This window comes from Acanthopagrus latus, chromosome 16, assembly GCF_904848185.1.
Source record: "Acanthopagrus latus isolate v.2019 chromosome 16, fAcaLat1.1, whole genome shotgun sequence".
In the NCBI taxonomy this organism is placed as follows: Eukaryota; Metazoa; Chordata; class Actinopteri; order Spariformes; family Sparidae; genus Acanthopagrus; species Acanthopagrus latus.
In genome coordinates, this window is record NC_051054.1 from 5,853,466 (window position 1) to 5,874,053 (window position 20,588).

General features: G+C 42.4%; 1 protein-coding gene across 8 annotated transcripts in view; it reads left to right on the forward strand.

Moving 5' to 3' along the window:
- smoc1 (SPARC related modular calcium binding 1) overlaps positions 1–20,588 on the forward strand; it is a 61,070-nt gene that overhangs the window by 19,662 nt on the left and 20,820 nt on the right. For 5 of the 8 annotated variants that reach the window (XM_037071624.1, XM_037071621.1, XM_037071625.1 and 2 more), the window contains exons 2-9: positions 8,629–8,794; positions 9,633–9,716; positions 12,541–12,653; positions 12,786–12,885; positions 14,946–14,996; positions 15,408–15,455; positions 17,898–17,987; positions 18,891–18,971. In XM_037071624.1, the coding sequence (XP_036927519.1) occupies positions 8,629–8,794; positions 9,633–9,716; positions 12,541–12,653; positions 12,786–12,885; positions 14,946–14,996; positions 15,408–15,455; positions 17,898–17,987; positions 18,891–18,971 (733 nt within the window). The remainder of the gene's footprint in view (positions 1–8,628; positions 8,795–9,632; positions 9,717–12,540; positions 12,654–12,785; positions 12,886–14,945; positions 14,997–15,407; positions 15,456–17,897; positions 17,988–18,890; positions 18,972–20,588) is intronic. The other 3 variants (XM_037071626.1, XM_037071627.1, XM_037071628.1) reach the window with 3 other exon arrangements.

Below are 20,588 nucleotides of genomic sequence, written 5' to 3' on the forward strand. Positions count from 1 at the left end.
ACGGAGGGGATGGAACAAGGAGTGGATCTCCTGTCTATGAAGTTACTCTTTGGCAGTTGCAGGCCACAGGGCGGGCGTAGAAGCTCCTAATTTTTAATCAATATGTCAGAGTTTGATGGGGTGTCAGCTGGAAATAACAAACATGTATTTGCATTGTTCTGCCTGCAGTTTTAGATCGAAAAGACAGCAAAAATGACACACTTTACAACACTTTGGAAGTGTTGCAGACATCATAGTTAACTGCTCAATACACTTTTACGGCATCATAATATCCATTTCACCCTCTGTGACCGGACTGAAAACACAGAGGAAAAAAAATCATCTCCAATTATTACAGTGAAGCAAAGAATAAACCTGATCTGGAAAATTATGTCAAATCATGCTGCAATTTCTTTTTAAAAAAATGTACACACAGCAGATTTCCATGTATTATTAAGTAATTGGATGCTTCTGTCAGTTATTTGGAAATGAAAACTCGGACTCTGGCTCTGGAGTATTGAACAATTTAAATGGGTGCGGACTGTTTTACTATAATTCTGAGATATAACAGTGACAGCCGGTGATTCTCCAAATGCTACATCAGCCTCAATGCAACATGTAGCTTGCTGCACGTTTGCAGCTCATAAACAGGATTGTATTAACAGTCCAGAGACTCCGCTGGCATTTTATACTGCCTTCCACATGACTGAAAGAAACGCACCACAACTAATGTTACTGCAACTTATGGCTTAAGGTGCAACTGCTACCACAACTACGCTGTCTAACATCTTTTAGTGCCAAATCAAAAGACTAAACCAGCGGGTTTGCAAATGTTGGCTCCTTGACTCCAAGTCATAGAATTGACATATTTGATTTTGTGACATTTTCAGATGCAGGTTGTGGCGTTTTCAACCTTAGGGTGCATTTTTCCAATTATGCCGAGCACCCAGATATTTCCATTTGTACGAAAATCACTGCATAAAATCTTGAACCTTGTTCAAGTTGCGTAATGCATCCGACTCAACTGGGAAACAATACTGATCCAGCCACCGACTGGTTTCCATTAGTTTTAATACAATAAATATCTCTTTGTAAACTCTTGAAAATAGCCTAAATGAGTTGCCAATACCTTTTCTAGGCAGATCGAAGTCTGCACCTCGTTACATCTTAATCACTGAAAAAGATGATGACACGATGACTCCTCAGGGTTGTTGCTGCTGTGAGGAATCACACAAATCAAGCACGTTTCAAGAATCTGTTGCTAGATTTTCAGACTTAACAGATGTTAATCCAAACTAATGGATGGCTGGATGCAAAGGCAATACAACTTTTTTCCAGGTGCAGGGAGAGTGTCATTTTCTTCTTCTGTTCATGTTAGACGAGTGGCAGCCAACGTTAACCACCCACTTCCATAACAAAGCAAGAAGCGAAAGAATAAGAAATACTTTAAGAGATGTTGGACCATTTACATGATATTATCACATGTGTATTTTTAAAATGATATCAATATTGCTAATTTCAGAAATATGTTAATATGTGGACTAAAAATGATGAATCTCTGGATCCGCCGCATAAAATTTGGTCCGATGTGAGTCCGACAGCCTGTCACTTTAGCTCTGGTTCGTCTGACATGTAAATCAGTAAACTCTTGTCAGCTTGTTAGCGACTAAATCAAGAGCTGATAAGTGTAAGGAAGGTAAAAGCATTTTATAGCGTGTTTGTCCAAAGAAATGAGCTCTACCCTTACGCACACGCAGCCAGTTGGAAAGTTTTAACTTAATTGCATTTACTGTAGGAGACGTAATCCACAGATTTGTTTATTTATTACCTCTGTTCTGTTTCACATCGCGTGCTTTCCCCCCCTCCTCCCCCGTCAGACCTTCAAGCGAGCATATATATAAAAAATGATTATTTTCTAATCATATTCTTTCTTCTCGCTCCACTGCTGAGGCTCGGGCTGGAACAGATTCTCTGCCAGTGACGGTAAAAAAACACCATTCTGCTAATGCAGTAATGGTTGCACAATGGGGGTTGCATTTCACTTATTTTATGAGTGGTGGAGAGAGAGAGAGAGAGAGAGAGCTCAGGGCGGCTCTGTGTGCTTCTGGCTGACATGTTTTTTTGTGAGATTGTGTGTATTTGTGCGTGCAGGGGGAATTTGGCTTGTTAAAATGTGAGGTCTCATTGTTTCCCGGTCAAGATATCAGTACCAAAAACATCGGGTAACTCCCCTGGTGTTTTACCTTCGGCTCATCTGTGACTTCATCCGCTTGGCAGGGCCATCAGAGGATATAATGTCCTCACAATGTTTGGGTGGTTTATATCTAAGCTTTCTTCCCATCCAGTAAAGATTAAAAATATATCTCATTCTCCTATTGAGAAATTAAAGAAAGGGCCTCTAAGTGGCTGTTAAAGTGAGACTGATCCCTCGGGGGGTGCGTTCAGTACTCCGTTGTGTTAAAACTTTGCATAATGATCTGCAGGATGAGAGTGTGAGCGAGTTTCTCCCCACAGGTTTGGGTAATTAATGTTATTTTTGAGCAGCGCGTGTTCTGCAGCAGATCCAGCAATAGCTCCTGTTACACGTTAGTCTGTTTAATTTAGATGCATTTGTTTGGTTTTGATTATGGGACGTCGGGCGGGTCTCAACCCATTACTGGCCTAACAGGAGGGGCTGTTTTCCCTCAGGAGATAGTGCCAGGTCCCGTCATCCTGGCTAATAACGGAGCAGCTGATTGCTGTCAAACAGACCTGGGTCGGACAGTAACTGAAAATAACTGAGCGTTTGTTTTAGCCTCTTTAACATGCCAGATGGGTGGGGTTTACCACATTGGGACAGTTCAGACAGCATTTGGTGAGCTGGAAACCACACAGAAGTGTAAAAGACTGTCGTCGAAAGCCTTGCTGATTGCCTACAAACTACTTTGCCTGGTGCTAAAAGACAAACCTCACTTATCTGGTGGTCCCCGCTAGTAAAATGAGTTGTTACTCAGAATCCATGTGATCCAGGGCTCAGTGTCATACACAATTTTACTTTGGCAGCAGTCAAACGCGAACCGCGTGCGCATTTTATTGTAGCGAGGACCTCATGTTGAGCAGCAGTCCCAGAGAAACTGTCGTGGGACTCGATCCGAGCCGAGAGGTGGCTGGAATACAGTGCAGAGAGTCTGAGTCAGCAGATTAGATTAGATAGGGTTTAGTATACCGTCTGCTATTTGATATTCTCTCCAGGAGGTTCGACTTGCCTTTCCCCATTAATGTGGATGTTTCAGCCTCACTTGTGCAAATCAGAAACAGTCCTTTGGTTGCTTACAAGCAGCTTCGGATTTAGATACTTATGTAATCTTGTTCATTTTAAATGACACACAGCACATTAACAAGGCTCCTCGTAAGGATTTCATCAGGAACTGGAATGGAGACAGGTTACTGGATGTAGACTGTGGGTGTAAGCCTGTCAATTTCCACTTGCGTGTTACCGTTTTCAACCTCTGAGCTGTCAGCCAAATGCTGAAAATGGTAAGTTACCCAAACCCTGACCTGGTCACCAACAAGTTGAACCTATGTCAGCTAGCCGTTAGCTTTTCTGTTTACTTCCCCGCGTGTGACAAAACCAAGTTCACCGTCACTGCATCCTGTTTTTAGTGCTGCCCAAGAACAGCAATGAGAAACAAACAAATGAGAGCACAGTAAAATCGACTTCTCTTAAAAATAGGTCCTTTAAAGATCCAGCGTGTTTCAGTGGCACGTAGCTGTACAGTTACAGACCAACCAACTGATCACACCTCGTCTCACCCTCTCCTAACATGGCTGCTACAAAACAGGAAGGGCTGTTGCTAGAGCCGGTGTTTTGTTTGTACATTTCGAGCGGCTGTATGTTACTGAAAATGTAGCAAAACTGAATCTAAAGTCCTATACACTGGACCTTTACGAGTACCATTACGGTTTTTAATTTTCAACTCAAATAAAACAACTCCCAGCCGTAAATTGAGCAACTTCTCCTGGTCTGACGGAGTCTCTGGTTTCACCTTTACGGGAGACGAGACTGTGGACGGGACAGTATGACTAAGTAATGACTACGTGTGGGAGATCTGGTCGGAGTGTTTATTTCCATTTACCGGACAATGCCGTCTCTGAATCTGTGATTTAATGTTTTATTATGACAGTAGAGGTAGAGGAGCTGCATCCATTAAGGTTGTGAGTCAGGGATTGGGGAGGACGGGTCAGTCTGTGGGCAGAGGCCAGACTGTGTGGCTCTTAACCTGAAGGAGCGGCTGGATAGACCTGAACCACTTCTTCAGAATAGCTGGGCTCAGATACTGACTGGAGGGTTTAACATTTCATCACAAAGACAAACTGCTTTCTGTCCACAGTCCACTCTTTATAAGCTCTTCTGGTGTGGAAGGAAAATGTAACAAGCCTCTTTTTGTTATAGTTAATCAGAAAATCTGAACAGTGGTTCTCTAAACTACTACGTTGACATAATAAGAAAAGAGTCATACACTTATTTTTCTTGGGAAAAAACAAAATATCAGGTTGTTTACAGGCATTAGAAACTCAAATTGATGTTTTTTAAGATCTTTTCAAGATAATTTTTGGTATACCACAACATTTTTTGTAGATACTAAGAAGACAAATGAGGGACTAACTTTTAAGTCATCATTAGTTAATGAGTAACTCCTAATCCATTTGACCAACTAATGATTGGAGATCAATCAAGAACAAATCTATAATTAAAAAGTAGTGTGTATAAACAATGATTCCTAACTGAGGACTATGTATTAGATAATGGTTAACTACTAGGAAACAGACCCTGTACTAATTGATGATTACTTCATGATTAGTTCAGGAATATTAATTGCATTTGCTACTTTCTTCAATTTATGTTCAAGACCTTCCCAAGATAAAATGTTTATTGTTATCAGCTGTAAGAGTACGTTGTATATATGAGACCAGGTGCAGAGGACGGTTTTATGTCGGATTCCCTGCAGATATAAGTGCAGGTATAAGTTAAAAGATGACGATAGATATTTGTAACATCAGAAATTTAGACTGTCATGCAGAAGAGCTCCACTTGTTTTAACAAAAAGAAAGTAAAAGAAGGATAAATGCAATCAAATGAAAAAAAAGTTTCAGTCAATTAAGACCTCAAATGTAATATTAATACATTGTAAGTCTTTATAAAGACCCGCAGACAGCCTGACAGACACAATGCAGATGTTTGTTTTTTCTCCAACTCCTGAATTATTCCAGTCCTTCGCCGAAGCCAAGAGGAGGACACACAAGTCAAGAATGAAACGATGTGCTGTGTTTTCCTCCCTGTCTGCAAATTTCTCATAAAGAGACGCATCACGATTTACTGCGAGCTGTCCGACGAGAGATTTTCTACAACGCTTCAGCGCCAAGGCTGAAGTCACATTCAATTACCCGGCTCGTTCCGGACGTATTGTTACGGAGCAGAGAGTTGGATTTGTGTCCCATTACATCCCCTGAAGTCTTATTCCCCTTTTGTTAGAATTTCATTTCACCTTGTTATACGAGGGTTTTCTTTTTTCTGTTGTATCGATTTATTGGAAGTATTAACGTTTCAACTGTAGGAGTTGAGGCAGCCAAAAGAGTCTCCGTGCTCCGGGTTTGATATTTTAACAGCTACGGTGTTTTATGTGGAGCTTAAACCCGTGACTCTGCAGTTTCAGGACACTTTCTTAAACTCTGGACCACCCTGCCGCCCTGTTAGCTCGCCTCCTGATTTTATCTGGCAGATACTGAGGCTTCAGTGTCTCTTTCTATTTCAGGAAAAGTGTAATCTCTCCCTTTGTTCTTCGCAGATAATAGATTATCTGCCCGTGCTGACAGCCGTGATAGTTAACTATGATGATTTCCCTACTTCCCGAGCAGTCTACCTGTTGTTATTTTTAGCTGTAAGAATCTTATTTCTCTCATTATTTAACCACAGTTATGACGTTTTCCCAACAAGGCTCCATCTGTTTGACTAAAAGGAATAAAACAAGCCAGAGAAAGGCCGTTATTTTCACTTATATGATAAAAACAGAGCCCTGAAAGTCTGTTAATTTGCACTGGGCGCATGTGATATTAGCTCACCAGTTGGAAAAATTCTTCACTTTTTTGGAATTTTGGACTCAGTTTTTGAATAAATTGCTGGGATTTAGAAATTAATGTTTAAGTCTGTCAGCTGTGACAGATGCTCTCTGGTGTCTGTAAAGTGAAAAAACCACAAACGACCGTTGATAGATTATTTTCTGACCTGTGTCTCATTTTCTTCACCACATTTTGGATTTGTAGCTCGTGCTATAACAAGTTCAGACTCCTGTTTTCTTTCCAGCTCGTCAGAGAGAGAGAGGTATTAGCCAGAATGTGACAAAGAAGGTAAAATTCAAGTAGCTGCAGTGCGCTCTCCTTCTCTGGCTCAAAGGGATGCGAGTTGCTTTGGTCCAGACTAAAAGGCATTATATGTCACATTTTGGCAATAAAACCTCACAAAATTCCTATAGTTTTCCTTCGTTATATGTTTTTGTTGAGTTAACATTATCTTAAACGCTCGCACAATGTTCAAACCCAGAGAAATCTCAATCTAATAGTGCGTTTCATGTGGTTGCCTCTCTAATTGTTCCAGGGAAGCACCAAAGTTGGCGAACCTTACGTTAGCCAGCACCGCTCGTGGTTACTTGCATGTCATGAGAATGAGAAGACATAACCTAAAGAATGAGCGTGACTCAACGTAACATGAATGAGATCGTATTATACGACTAGTTCAAGTCACGTCAGATAGACTTTCATCTGTAACGGTGGCTGTTTACCAAAGAAGACACCAACTCCCATGATCCCACATTGGAAATTGGATTGAACTGCCATTAAATTAATGATAAATTGTAATAACTTTTCATGTAACGCCATTGAAACCCCTGCAGTGACTCTCCCTTCAGCCTCAGTTGAACTTTGTTAGCACGCCAACACGCTAAACCGACACGATGAAACTATATACCCGTTATACATCAGCATGTTTGCACTGTCACTGTGCCAGTGTCAGCAGTCACTTCACCTGCTACCTGCTGGCAAGGCTGTCGACTCTTAGCCGTGTTTGAATTAAACTAACCTGCTCTCAGAACAGTCGTTTTCAGTTGGTGTTCACATTAGCCTGACCTCTCTCAGTGAGGAGCTGATTGTAAGTGATTAGTTTAAGTGTCCACTGATGTATGAAGGTTAAATTCTCCAGGAAAATAGTGTCACTGGTGGATTTATAAAGTATGATTTCGTTGGCAGTCGTTAGAGGGAGCAGAATGAATGGAGAGGCAGAGAGTTTAGATGAGATGACTGTTTCTGCAGCAGTCTGGCCCACTGTGATAATAATAATGCCAAAGCAAAGGTACGGATGAACGCAGAGCGCTTGCTTTAACAAAAGGAAGAACGACATCGCGCCCTGCAGTTCATCTGTTGAGAGCTCGCTGCTGATTCACTTGTATATGAGATCCAGTTGTACACCAGCTCGCTCATGACATCAGCGGCTTGGCTTCGTTTCCATCTACACTTTGCTCAGGTCCGTCTGATTGCTCTTTATACATTCGGAGAAAATCTGTCTCCAAGCAACATTTTTGATGTTTCTCAAAATAAACCTTTTTTTTTGTTTGTTTTAAATCGGGTATCGGGACGAAGAGAATGAGAATGAGATAGATTGTGGATGGAAAGTGTGCCTTACGTTTGCTGGCCGCGTCTGTTTTTCCACCACCACCACCTTTTTGTTCTTCATACCTGCCCCCTTTAATAAGATCTCCCGTGTCAGATTCAGGAGTCCAAACGAGCGTTCTGGTAATTTCTCCTTGAGTTTCCTACTTGAGAATTTCACGAAACAGGTGTTTGAGCAGCTGCAACGTTTTATTCATCGACTCTGAGACAAAACCAATCAAGAGCTCCTCATGTATTGTAACATTTTCACAGGATTTGGCTCCGACGAGAAGTCCTGGGCGAAGGATTCTGCTGCGGCTCAGTGCACACCTACTCTCTTCTCCTCACTAACTCCGTCTTTTTGGCAAAGTTCGTGCTCCCCTGAAATCATTTAGACCTTAAATATATTTGAGACAGCTGTAAAGCCAAGAACCATTTCCAACAGTAGAGTCAAATCAACTGACTAATAGATCATGAGTAAAGATCTGGGGAGAAGTGGGGGGGGGAGAAAGAGTCCCATTGCTCTAAATGTGGTTTGGCTCCTTTGTAACTTAATCAAGGTTCAACCTGTCTCCAGCCAAAGATCATTAGATAAATTAGCCTCGAGGTTCGGTGCAGTGCTGCTCACGGAGTCGTTACAGTAGCCTAAACAAAGAAAGGCAGCAGCCGGCCGGTGTTCAAGGAGCGGAGAAATGTTTTCAGCAAAATGGGCAAGTGACCCCTGAGTCCAGTTTGTACGTTACTTTGGCATCATCTCAGATCCAGCTGAATGCAGCCTTTGTTCAAACGCAGTGAAACTAGAAATAAAGTAAAAGAAAAAGAGCCAAACAGAAAAGAACAAACCCATTTTTTTAAAAGGAACGAGAACAAATCTGTGAGATCAGTGATCTTACGATGGATCTGTCATGTTGTATGAAACGTAAAATCGGTTATGTTTTCTGTGCCAACGCATTGCTGTGTTTCTCATTGCAGTGGCTGATCGGAGACAGAGACAGTCACTGTGGCGTCATCTGCTCGCGGACGCAGGGGAGGCCGGTGTGCGGCTCGGACGGGCGGAGCTATGAGACCGGCTGTGAGCTGCAGAGGGCGCGCTGCAAGGATAAAACACTGACACTGGCACACCGCGGCCGGTGTCGAGGTGAGAACTGAACTCTGGGTACAGAAAAAAAAACCTCTGAGGGTGCATTCAAGGAAACTCCAATTTGAGATGAATCTGCTGAATTTTAATGCAAGAAACTGATTTTTCACACAGCTCTTGTCAGCTGCTTGCTTTGGAAGTATTTTACACTGGACTCTCTAGTGAAACTGTTGTTGTTTAACTCATCAGTACTTCAGTACTTTGTCGCTCTTTATGCAGCTTTGCTTGACTTCCTCCTCTGTTGCCTTAAAGTTTCTACAGTAATTACTATTTTGATCAGGGCTGCCAACTTTTCGATTTAATTTGGAGTGAGGTTTTTGTCATTGCTGAAGTTGTTGTGAAGCATTTTATGAGTAGGCCTTCTGTGACTTTATCCACCGCAGCGGTTGGGGTCATATTAATCGCTTCAAGTCGATAATCATGGTCGATGATGGATATGTTTGGTGGGTCAGTATAACTGCAGATCTCTGTCACTGCTGCCAGGAGAGCCGCTGACTCGTATCTGTCTGTGCGCCGTTTACAGCTATAAATGTGTTTTTTGCCTTGAGAAATATCCGGTGCGGTGAGAGCATCTGAAAAGTGTTAATTGGGTGAGTGTCACGGTCAGTGCATGAGAGCCGGAGGCCCTGTCACATTGTCCTGATGGTAAAACACAATTCCACAACAACTTATCTGATTCAGTCTAATGTTTTAACCCTTTTCGTGCATCTGCCCCGAAGGCTGCTGGGAAAATCACCCTAAATTGTATTGTTAAATATCCAAACAACATGGCGTATGCATCTCCGGTGTGGCTAAAAGAATTACGTGACTCCACCTCGATGTGACTTGTGTCTTTCAGGTAAGAACTGGGTTAAAATCGATCAGTTGCCGGTGGCTCCATCAGCGACTTCCTCGTCTGAGGGGAGAGACCTGGAGCTCAAAGGTAAGGACCGGGGAAACCTATGAACACCTCTGAACTCGATCCTGCAATCAGGCTGTGAATGTAACACAAGCTTAAATGGTAAAATTCAAAACTAGCATTACATTTAATGCCTTATGGTAACCTGATCTAACCCTCCCTCGGAGAGTACAAACCGTAAACTCAGGAAGAAAAAGCCCAGAGAGATTTACTTGAGGACTCAGATGTTTAAGATGTTGCAGCCCGGACCAAAAAGTGAACTCCAGACAGTTTGGGAAATGTGGAACTGAACGAGAAGATGTCTTTCATTTTCCGCCTCTCTGTAGGCGTGTAAGTTTTTACAGACCAGGATCACACACTTCCTCCGTCTCTGGATGCCAGCCACTCAACAACAGCAGAGATTGATAGGTCTAGAGTCAAGGTTGGATCTTGGCATTTCCCCCCTCCTCTCCCTTTTCTTTTTTTTTTTTTTCAGCCACACTGTCCATTAGGAAAACAGCAGTCCCAACCAAATCCATTTTTGGAGTGAAATGTGTTCCCTCTGTATGGTAATGCGCGGTTTTGTTTCATAATATCTGTGGTGTGCCAAGGGAAGGAAAGCCGGGGCAAAGCTCACACAGTCGGTGCAGATGCGGCGAGCCTGTTTTTGTTGTCATGAAACTGCAGCTTTATTTAAGCAGGCAGTTCGTGAACCGCTCCTTGTTTACAATGGCGAAAGCCTGGCAGAGGCTCGCTGAGGTGTGCGTGAGATTCACATTAAACACCACAGATACGTTCGACTACGAGACGCATAAATCACGAACAGGTACAACAAATAACCGTGCGCAAAAAAACAAACACATAACGATGGTTGATACAACAGAAGATATGTTTATTCACCATTTAGCTGTGAATAAACAACACGGGTAGAGTCAACACAGCCGGCGTTACTCAAAATGTCTAAAATGAAAATCATAAACTGATGTATTATTTCATTCATGTGTTTCCAATGATGGACTGTAACTAAGTTTATACCTTTAAATCCTTTTCAACGACTGAACAAAGAGCCTTCTTATAAATGTGAAAATCAAAATCCAATTTTTTCAAGGTTACACTAAAGTCTTGCAGTGCTCTTTTTTAATATCCCCCTTGTTTTTTTTTTGTCACACTTATTTCTCTTTTATTCTGTATGCCGGGCTGTTTATTTATGCATTAACATGTATGGTATTGTTGTGTTTTTGTGTTTGTTATAAAGCACTTTGTAACTTTTGCTGAATGAAGTACTGTGACATTAAACATCCACTCCACTGTGTTGTAGATATATGTATATATGGGTATATATATGTAATCTTTAGTCGCGAGTTTCTCTGAAGACCTCATGCGGTGTCACAGTAAAAGTATCACACATTTCTTAAAGATTTGATCAAAAATTAGATGAAAAAAATGAATATTTGATCAATCCAACCCACTATACATGTTTTATTCCATGAGAAATTTATGGAAATGTCGCAATGTTAAAGAAAGTCAGAAAAAAATGCTGGATCTGTCCAAGATTCTGTTCCTTATAATCTTGCTGAAAAAACCAGGTGAAGGCACAACCTCTTTACATGAGGGAAGAAATGATTAAAAAGCCTCTGATCATGACATTATTTCCATAAATTAGACTATTTTAAATGAGTTGCTGGGGTCTGCAGCAGGACTTTGGACTGTTTTTGCGTGTTCTCCATAGGATACTGCTATATTTAATGAGCTTTGTTTCAAAGGTAAGACTAAATATACTCAGAGTTTATAAGTCCATGTCTGTCTGTCCCGCTTGGTGACATCATCACCTTGTTCTGGCTCCGTCCGTCTTTCACTCTGGAGGAGACAACATGTCTGTCTCCTCTCAGGTCCAGAACCAAACTTTTATTTATCCGGGGAGAAGTCTTGCCAACAGTGGAGGACTGCGGTCGCACCGGTCAGCTCCCTGGTGTCAGTGTGTATACACGAAACAGTCGAACGTGGAGCTCGACTCCACAGGAGCCGCGAGCGTAATAAAAACAGTAGTTGCATGCAGATAGTGTTTTGAACCGGCGAGCAGTGGAGCGCACTTCATCCCCCGACCTTTCAGCTCCTTCCATCTCCGTCCCCTGACGGCAGGTCTGGCTCATCAGAGCTGCAGGAACATAAGCTCACTTTCCACTGACATTTCAAAATATCAGTGTAGGGCACATGACGCACTCAGCACTAACAATGCGGTGCTCATAGTCTACCTCTGGCTCTGGTAATAGTCAGTGTGGAGGAATGTGTTGTTTTAGGATTTTTTTTTTTGTATTGTGTAATAAAAGGTCTTTGACTTGTCTGGGCTTCATGCAACGGGAGTGTCAGTAGAGCTGCAACAATTAAAGATAGAATATGAAGAATTGTGACTTAAAATGTGTAAAAACGACTGAACGGTTGTTCAGTTGTCACGTTTCCAACAACGCTCAGGGAAATCCACAAGGTTACTCAAACAGTTGGTTTCATTTGGTCGCCCATTGGATGAGGAGTTTGCCAAACAGGACTAAACTTAACCCACATTAAGCTTTAAAAATTGATCTCATCTGTGAACATTTGAGTCACGTCACATAGATTTTGATCAAGAGAAATAGTCTAAATGTCAGGAAAATGGCTCAAAATCAGCAGAACGAGTATAAATACTCCTATTCAGGTACATCTATCAAAAAGTTGCCCTTGAGCAAGGCATCTGAATGTCAGACCACTCTTTGTGGCTGTACCTGTCAGCTTCCAGTGTGAACAGGGTGTTGTTAACAAAGAGCATGCGTCTTCTGTGCTGTTGGTTTGTATACGCAACGTATTTTAGCAGGCCGTTCCGTTCAATCTGTTACAGATGCGGGTCAGTCCAAGTGTCGTGTTGAGAGGAACCAGGCTTTGGAACAAGCCCGGAGACCACAGGAGTCCATGTTTATCCCAGAATGCAACGAGGATGGAACGTTTGCTCAGGTCCGTCTCGCCTCCTCATCAGAGTTACGTCATGCTGAACCTTCTGTTGAGTTTACAGTCTAATATAGAAACCAGCTCATGTTTATACGCTGTTATCATCTTTAAGCGTGATGTACGTTTCTGCCTCTGCAGGTCCAGTGTCACACTCTGACAGGCTACTGCTGGTGTGTCACAAGTGACGGCAAGCCAGTGAGCGGCTCCTCTGTGCACAACAGGACCCCGGTGTGTTCAGGTACTGGTGGGAAAACGTCCTGAAGACCTGTGGATGAAATGTCCAGAGCTTAATAATCTCAAAACTTTTCTCCCATATAAGGTTGCTGGTGCGTTAAGACTGCGCTGCCAGCACAGCTTGCATCTGTCCTGCCTCGGAGCGCATTAGTGATCGGAGTTATTCGAGCAGCGAGAGCGGCTCTACTAATGTAATGTTTAACAATGTTTAGAGAGGTTGAAGGCTTCCTGACAGAAGCAGCATAAAATAACAAGCATTTAGAAATTTCAGCGGTTCAAATGAGCCAAGAGCGTTTGGAGGCCAAGTTCACTGAGGTTTGGGCCAATTAACTTTCAGCCACTGTGAGAAGTGGACATTTCTCAAAAGTCAAAAACAGCTTGGAATAGTTTTTATTCACAGGAATTACACTGAGATTGAAAATAGATGTGTTACAGTGATATACTACTTTAATTTGCAGTAACACTTTAAGAACAAGGGAGCAAAACAGCAACTGAAGTAGATGGGGACTCTTTAAAAAGTAATCCAAGTCTCCGGACGGCTCAAGAGCCTTTGAAAAGTGTTATTTACAAACTTTTGAAAGCTGCTAAGCTAAAAGTGAGCATGAGCGTGCCCTCATCTGAAGCATGTGCACGAGGTTTATCACGCTTCAAGATGTCTACCTCTGCTGTTTAAGAGAGGGCAGTTTTGCTGTGAAGCTCCACAAATGTTCTGTGGACTGCAGACCTTCACCTGGCTCATCCTTTTCAAAATGAGCTAAAATTAATGACCTTTAGAAAAGTCTGTCTTTGCCAGTGAAGGGCCGAGAATGAACCCAAACTCTGAGTTACCGTTAAAGAGGCTTCATCTTGCTTTACTATGAGCACACATGCATTACATGTCATGTGGCTTATAGCAGGTGCAAGGTCAACGAGGAGGCTAATGGCCATACATCCAGGGGCCTCCCGAGCCTCCTGAGCCTCCCCCTCTCCCCCTCTCCCCCTCTCCCCCTCTCCCCCTCCTCTAACTACTCCGAGCAGCCTGGTGGAGAGAGAGAGGGAGAAGGAGAACAGAGCTCTGCGCACTCATCCTGGATGGGAACACTTTATGATAATCACCATCATTTTCCCTCAGAAGATAATACACAGCGGCCTCTGCCAGAATTGGATTGCACAGCCACTCGAACATATGGTGCAAATTTTGTGTGGAGAGTGTGGTGAGAGTGGTCGCATGCCCCTCTGAAGCTGCTCGACAGGCCGCCAGAGGCTTCCCGCTCTGACTCAGCTTCTTTATCTCTCTGCCTCAAACGTCTGCGCCCTGCCTCTTCTCTGTGTGTTTCCCACTTGTGCCACTAATCACCTGTATGGTTTCCCTCAGCACCTGCTGTGTGTCAGTCCCCACGAACAGAAGCTGTTCACAAATGGAGCATGGTTACATATCTGCACTGCTTTTCCCATTTACAGATGTATAGCTTTTTTTTTTTGATGCAAACCATCCGTGCATCCTGAAGCTGACTCTCTGTGCAGTGTGTGTTCAGGTATTTGGGGAAAACAGATTTGACAAAATCTTGGCCCTCAGTTTTCTCATCTGTCAAAATGATGGACAGCTATCGGAAAATACTAAATGGACGAGACCTCTGGTAACAGCTCAGAGCAATAATAAGCAAGAGTTTGGGACAAATGTTGTAAAAAAGCCAGACAGACCGAGACTTTCACTCTGGAGATTATTATAAGCGAGACCGTGATCTTTTGAAAGTCTTCGCCAACTTGCTCTCGGAATGAGACCACGTTGCAAATAGAACTCAATAAAATAAGTCCACTCAGCTGCCCAGGTTTTAAACAAACTCCCGTCTCTAACTGTGTCCTCTCTGTCCTGCATAAGATCCAATATCTTCATTGTTTCTTGCAAAGGTATGTACGACACCGGAACCAGAATCTGGGCACAACAAACCTGTAACCGTTTACAGCTGCTGCGCTGGCCCGACTCTCATCCCCTTACGTTCCCCCTCATCCACGCTCGACTGACAACAAATAACCTTCACGTTCGTACACTGTGACCCAAATCAATCATCTCACATACATTTGCAGGAAACTTCCGTGAATTTATGGGAACTCATGCTGGGACGAGTGGACTGTCAGGTAGTAAATTTCCTTCCAGTTAACTCCAAATTTCTCCCCTTCTTTCGTAATTGGTTGTCTGATTTAGCTCTTCTCCCTCCGTGCACCCCACGCATGAAACCCGCTTACCTGCATGCACCAACTGAGAATGATATTTGAAAACTTATAAAGCAACAAGCTTAATGTTCCGATGTGTGCCTGCAACCAATACTAACAGACTGCACTCATCAGACTTTGATAAACCTCCACGTCCAATCTGGTTATCTGTGGGACTTTTGGTTTGAGTTCCTGTGTGATGTTAGAACAATAAAGTAAGGGGTTAATTTTTGAGTAATTGTTTTTGTTTCTGAACATGAATTCACAGCCCAGAGGAGTTGCCGCTGTGGTGCAGTCTTTGCTTTGTACATGTTTTGTTTTGTCCTTTCTTCGCAGGGTCAGTAACCGATAAACCACCTGGGCCACCGAACTCTGGTAGAAAAGGTGAGTTGAGTTCTGCTGGAGGCTGTGTGAGCATGTAATGTATGTGAGTGCTTCTATTTGTGTGGAAGAGACAGAAAGAGAGCGCAAGTTCAAAATGTCCTTTGACCTTATTTTTTCTCCCCCCCATCTCATCCGTGCAAAGTCCATGTTTGTTCAGAGCAGAAAGGTACACGACTGATGTTTCACTTGTAACTTTCAGATGATTTAGACGTTCTTTAGAGTTAACCAATACATCTTAAAGCCAGAGTTAGGGAGTTATTTATGAAGCATGCTTTGTTTTATCTGTAGCAAATCTCTTAACGTCCCGAAAGCTATCACTAAAACAAACACTCCGGCAGAGAAAAGGAAAAATCTGATGCCTGTGGCCTGTCAGATAATTTATTGGATTGAATAAAATGATTGGACGGCCTCCCTGCTTTTCTGCCCATGTACCTGCCCACCAGCGCGCACGGAGCCCGTGCACTCATGGCACATAATCAGAATCTTTCACAACGCTCACGAGAGTTTCCCCAATACTAACACGATAGCTTGACGGCAGCAAGTATTAATAATAATGTTCATTGTTGAAGTTGACGATGATAAAACAGGTGTTGTTTATATAGAATATATAACCTCAGTCACAGACAGTACTGTGACTGTACCTCATGCAGAATAATTGGACACATTATGGAGTTCTTCAGTTTTATTAAAGCAATAAAATAAAGGAGACTGAAGTGGAAACTAATGCAAAGAGATGGACAGGCTTCTCTACTGAAAAGTGCTTTAGGTATTTCCAAGCTCTGAGGATTTAAAGTCAAGCTTGGTCATTTTAATTAGAGGGTTGTTGAGGATTGTCTTGTGGGGTAGAGGGTGAAAGCCGAGGTGATAGTCGAGCTGAGGGTTTGCTGTCGATGCTTACATTAATTGTTTTTTTCCCCCCCTCACAGTTTTTAGCTCACAGTCCAGACCTGGATCAAACAGTAATTGACATATACTGTAAGTTACAGAATACATTTAAACATGCTCAGCATGCATCCTCACTGTGTTTTATTGGGAAAGTTCAGAATTTCTGGGGGAAAAAAAAGCTTTCAAGAAACAAAGTCTGCAGCAGGTTGTCTGACCAGGTTTGCACGTGTCTGCGACCAAACGAGTAACTATTGTATTTTATTTCCAGTTTGACCAGATCAGGTCAGTTTGACCTCAGATCAGTGTTTACTGACGAGCCGTCTGATTTTAAGGACGTACTTTTAGTGACTCCAGTTCTCTGTGGTGTGCTTTAATTGAATTATTCCCTAAGGAGTGTTCCAGATGCTACAAAACTGCACATGGGTGAGTATTCTAGGTAGCTCCATTCACAGCACTGTCTGAGATATATATGTAAAAAAAAAAAAAAAAAAAAGTGACGTTTGGGGCATTTTTCCTGAATCAACGTTGTTGTCAACTTTGTTAAACATTAGAAGAATCATAATTTTTTTTCTTCAACACACAGTATATAGGCATGTTAAACTTTTTGGACAGTGAGAATATGCCGTTTCTTCTGCTTTCTAACCACATCATGTTCTAACGACCCTATTGACACATTTTTGACTAAACAGATCACGATATGATTGCATAATTACTTGTAAACAACTTTGGGATGCCAAACAAACAAATTGACTGCAGCAAGTCAGTAGGGTGGGTGGTGAGTGCACGTGTACACAAAAACACAGATAATGCTGAAAAATGCTGAATATCGACACCAATAATCAAGCAGGTCATTTGTTCATCGTGACATTAATTTTGATCTACTTTCTCATATTTTTGCTTTACAAATGTAACAATAAAATGCCACGAACATCCATGAAGAGTTCTGGCAACATCTGTACGTTTTCTTGAGTCAAGCAGCAATTTTTGATGTGACGGCAGAGCTGGAATAATCCTCAGGAGACTGTTCACTGTCACTGCCAGATTTCATCACACACTGGAACGTTTTGGGGGGGAACAAACTGAACCAACATCGGCATCCTTAGTGGGACAGATTGCCCTATTTTGACACAGTTCACACTCCCCTTCCCTCCCTCAGCTCACCTCTGTGTTTGGGCTCGTTGTGGGTGGCCTTTTTTTTTGTGCCTATCAACACATCCTACACCTGCAGCGCACTCATGCGGGTCCTGATGGGGGTGGTGGTCTCATTATGTGAGTGTATGTACAGTGCCGTGCATGTGTGTGTGTGGTTGCGAGTGATTATGAGAGTGATAAATGTGCAGCTTGTTGTGAGAGTGTGTGTGTGTGTGTGTAAGGAGTTGATTAGTCGATGTGATACGTGAGAGATGTAGAGCCACATGTGGGTGGTCGTCCTTGTGTTTCTCTATTATTCAATCTGTCTCTCTGTCTGTTTTTCTGTCTGTCTTGGCCGGGCCATGTGCAAATCCCAACCATTCAACAGTTCTGGAGAGTAGATTGTATTAACCTCAATAATGGTAGTCTCTTTCCGTTTCTTTCTCACCCTCAACCCAGATGATGGCTCGAAGCCCACACCCACTATGGAGACTCACGTCCCCCCTGAGGGTGATGGTAAGTCTCCTCCAGCATGTATTCATACCAACCACCTAAAGTTAAAGGATAGGTTCACCCAAAAATAGAAAATTCAGTCATTATCTTTTCACGTTGATGCAGATTGAAAGTCATTTGAGGCTTGAACTTGAATTGAAACATTGAAAAACAACCAGAAAATAACATAAAATGGCTCCATACAGCTCATTCAGCGGAATCCAAGTCTACGGCAACCCAAATTAATTTGAAAAGACGTTAGTTATACCCATGACGTGCATTCAAGCGTATGCACCTATTGTATAGGTGTGAAGATTTCAGCTTTAAAAAGGAACTAAATAACATCTTTTCAAAGTAGCTTTTGATATTGGAGCTTCTGAAGACTTGGATCATGACATTTTCATGGCTTCTTTCAGTTGTTTTATCACATTTTAAAACAAGTCTCCAACCATCTGAGTAGATCAGGAAAATGCTGCGACACTGTTTTGCCGTGAAGGTCCAGAGATGTTTTGTCGACTTCAAAACTTCACCAGACTATTCCACCGGCATGGGGATGACTAGATGTTACTTTTGTGTAGCTTTAAGCTCTTGATCCTCTGATTGTTCAGTGAAGCTGCAGCGTGTCAGGCTATTAATATTGAAAATCAAGATGTAATTCCTTAAAAATGCACCATTACATCAAATGGAAATCTCCAACTGTCAAAAAAAAAACAAATGACAAATTTGATATTTTTGGAAAAAAAAATGAGGATGAACGAGGACTTTGGATGAAGTTTTCTCTCCTTGGTTTCGTGGTCACAGCTTGGCCGTGCGAGTGTTGGAAACATGAAGCTACTGGTTGACAGGACCTGACTGACGAGGTTAAATAAAGCTTAGCTGTGTAAACACTGTGGAGATCGTCATCACTCTGTCTTTCTGTCATTGCAGAGATTACCGCTCCAACGCTGTGGATAAAACAGCTGCCTAATAAAGAAAACAAGCAGAACAGCTCCACTTCCAGGAAGCAAGGTGAGAGACAGAGACCCGTCCTCATTCACGCATCTATTTCTTCCTTGACATGTAGAGCACATTAACACTTTGATAGTGTTTTCAAATAATAACAGGAAAAGATAGAAATTCAGTTTGGTAAATAGTGTGGTTTCTCAAATCTGTCCAGAGTAAACCCTCCTCCCAGACAACTCAATACAGGATCTTTGATACAGAAAATACCCCCCAAAAAAACAACAAATCAGATGATGTCTGAGTTATTTCCAGTAAAAGTCAGTTGAACGCCTACGTGCAAAGAGCTGAAGGCTACCGATAAAGCAAATTTCAAATGATTTTTGACTTGGAATTGAACTTGTGACGCCCATGGCACCCATAGATTGTTAACACAGAAAACACAAGAGTATCCACTTATGAGCGCACCTCTTTTGCCAGCACATCCACCTTCTCAAATATCTTCTGTTGTCAGGATACAGTTATTAGCCACACATTGATCTTCAGACGCCGATGAAAGCCCGAGAAGTAGCTTGAATAAATAAAGCAGACACTTTGAAAGTTTCTCTGGTGTAACCGGTCTCAAAGCCAATAATTTAAATGTAAAACATTTCCAGTTTTGCAGACAGCCCCGCTCTGCCGGGGTTATGTTTCTTGGTTTCTTTCCTCTGGTGTAATTTGTTTAGCTTTCCCCGTCTCCTTTTCAATTATGCCTCGACATGTTCACTCGCCTCTGGGCAGCTGGACGGCTTTCACGCTTCTGCAGCGAGTCAGCGGTGGTGTTGGTGGTGGTTGTGGGGGTTGAGTGCATGTGTACAGTGTGTATGTGTGTGTAGGGTTGGATGGATTGCTGGTTAGTTGATGTGTTGCACTGGTGCTTGTCTTTTTATTTAATATTCTGTGCAGTGTGCATTTCTGTCTTCATGTTATGTTGTTGTTCAGTTATGTTCTGCTTTAGTCTCACAGAGAGTTTTAATGTCCTCAGTTACAGATAAATTACGATGGATGAATCGTTGTTTCGAGCCTCAGCCTTTACACACACACACACAGATTACTGTATGTGAATGTGTGCTTGTTATATTCGGACGCGTAGTTAGCTCCCTCCCACACAACAGAGCACACAGAAGTTGATTGCAATAACTTTCTTAGTATTTTGAATGATGGCGATGGCGGTAAGGGGGAAACTGCGGTAAAGGATCGTATGTTGGATGAGAAATTCGCTGTGACAGCTCTTTGAAACTTCTGTGGAAAACACCAGCTTCCTGTTTCCAATCAGCATCCGGTGTCCTCAAAGCACGAGCGACAAGGCCGACTGAGGGCGAGATGTCATCACGACTGAGACATGATGCGATGTGTGTGTGTGTGTGTGTGTGTGTGTGTGTGTCTGCGACTGCATCTGTATGTGATTGTGTACAGAATGAACATTGTGTGTGCTGGGAACTGACAAGTACCTTCTCTCAAGTAAAATGCTGAAGTCTACAGTTGTGATGCTCTCGTACTAATGCTCTTCGTGAAGGTGAAACTGAACTTTCTCTTCACTCCATTGAAAAAATATTGTGCTTTATGTCTTGACTTTATCAGATATGTACCGTTATGACTATTTACTTTCAAGACTCACAAACACAACTGAAAATATCACTAATATAA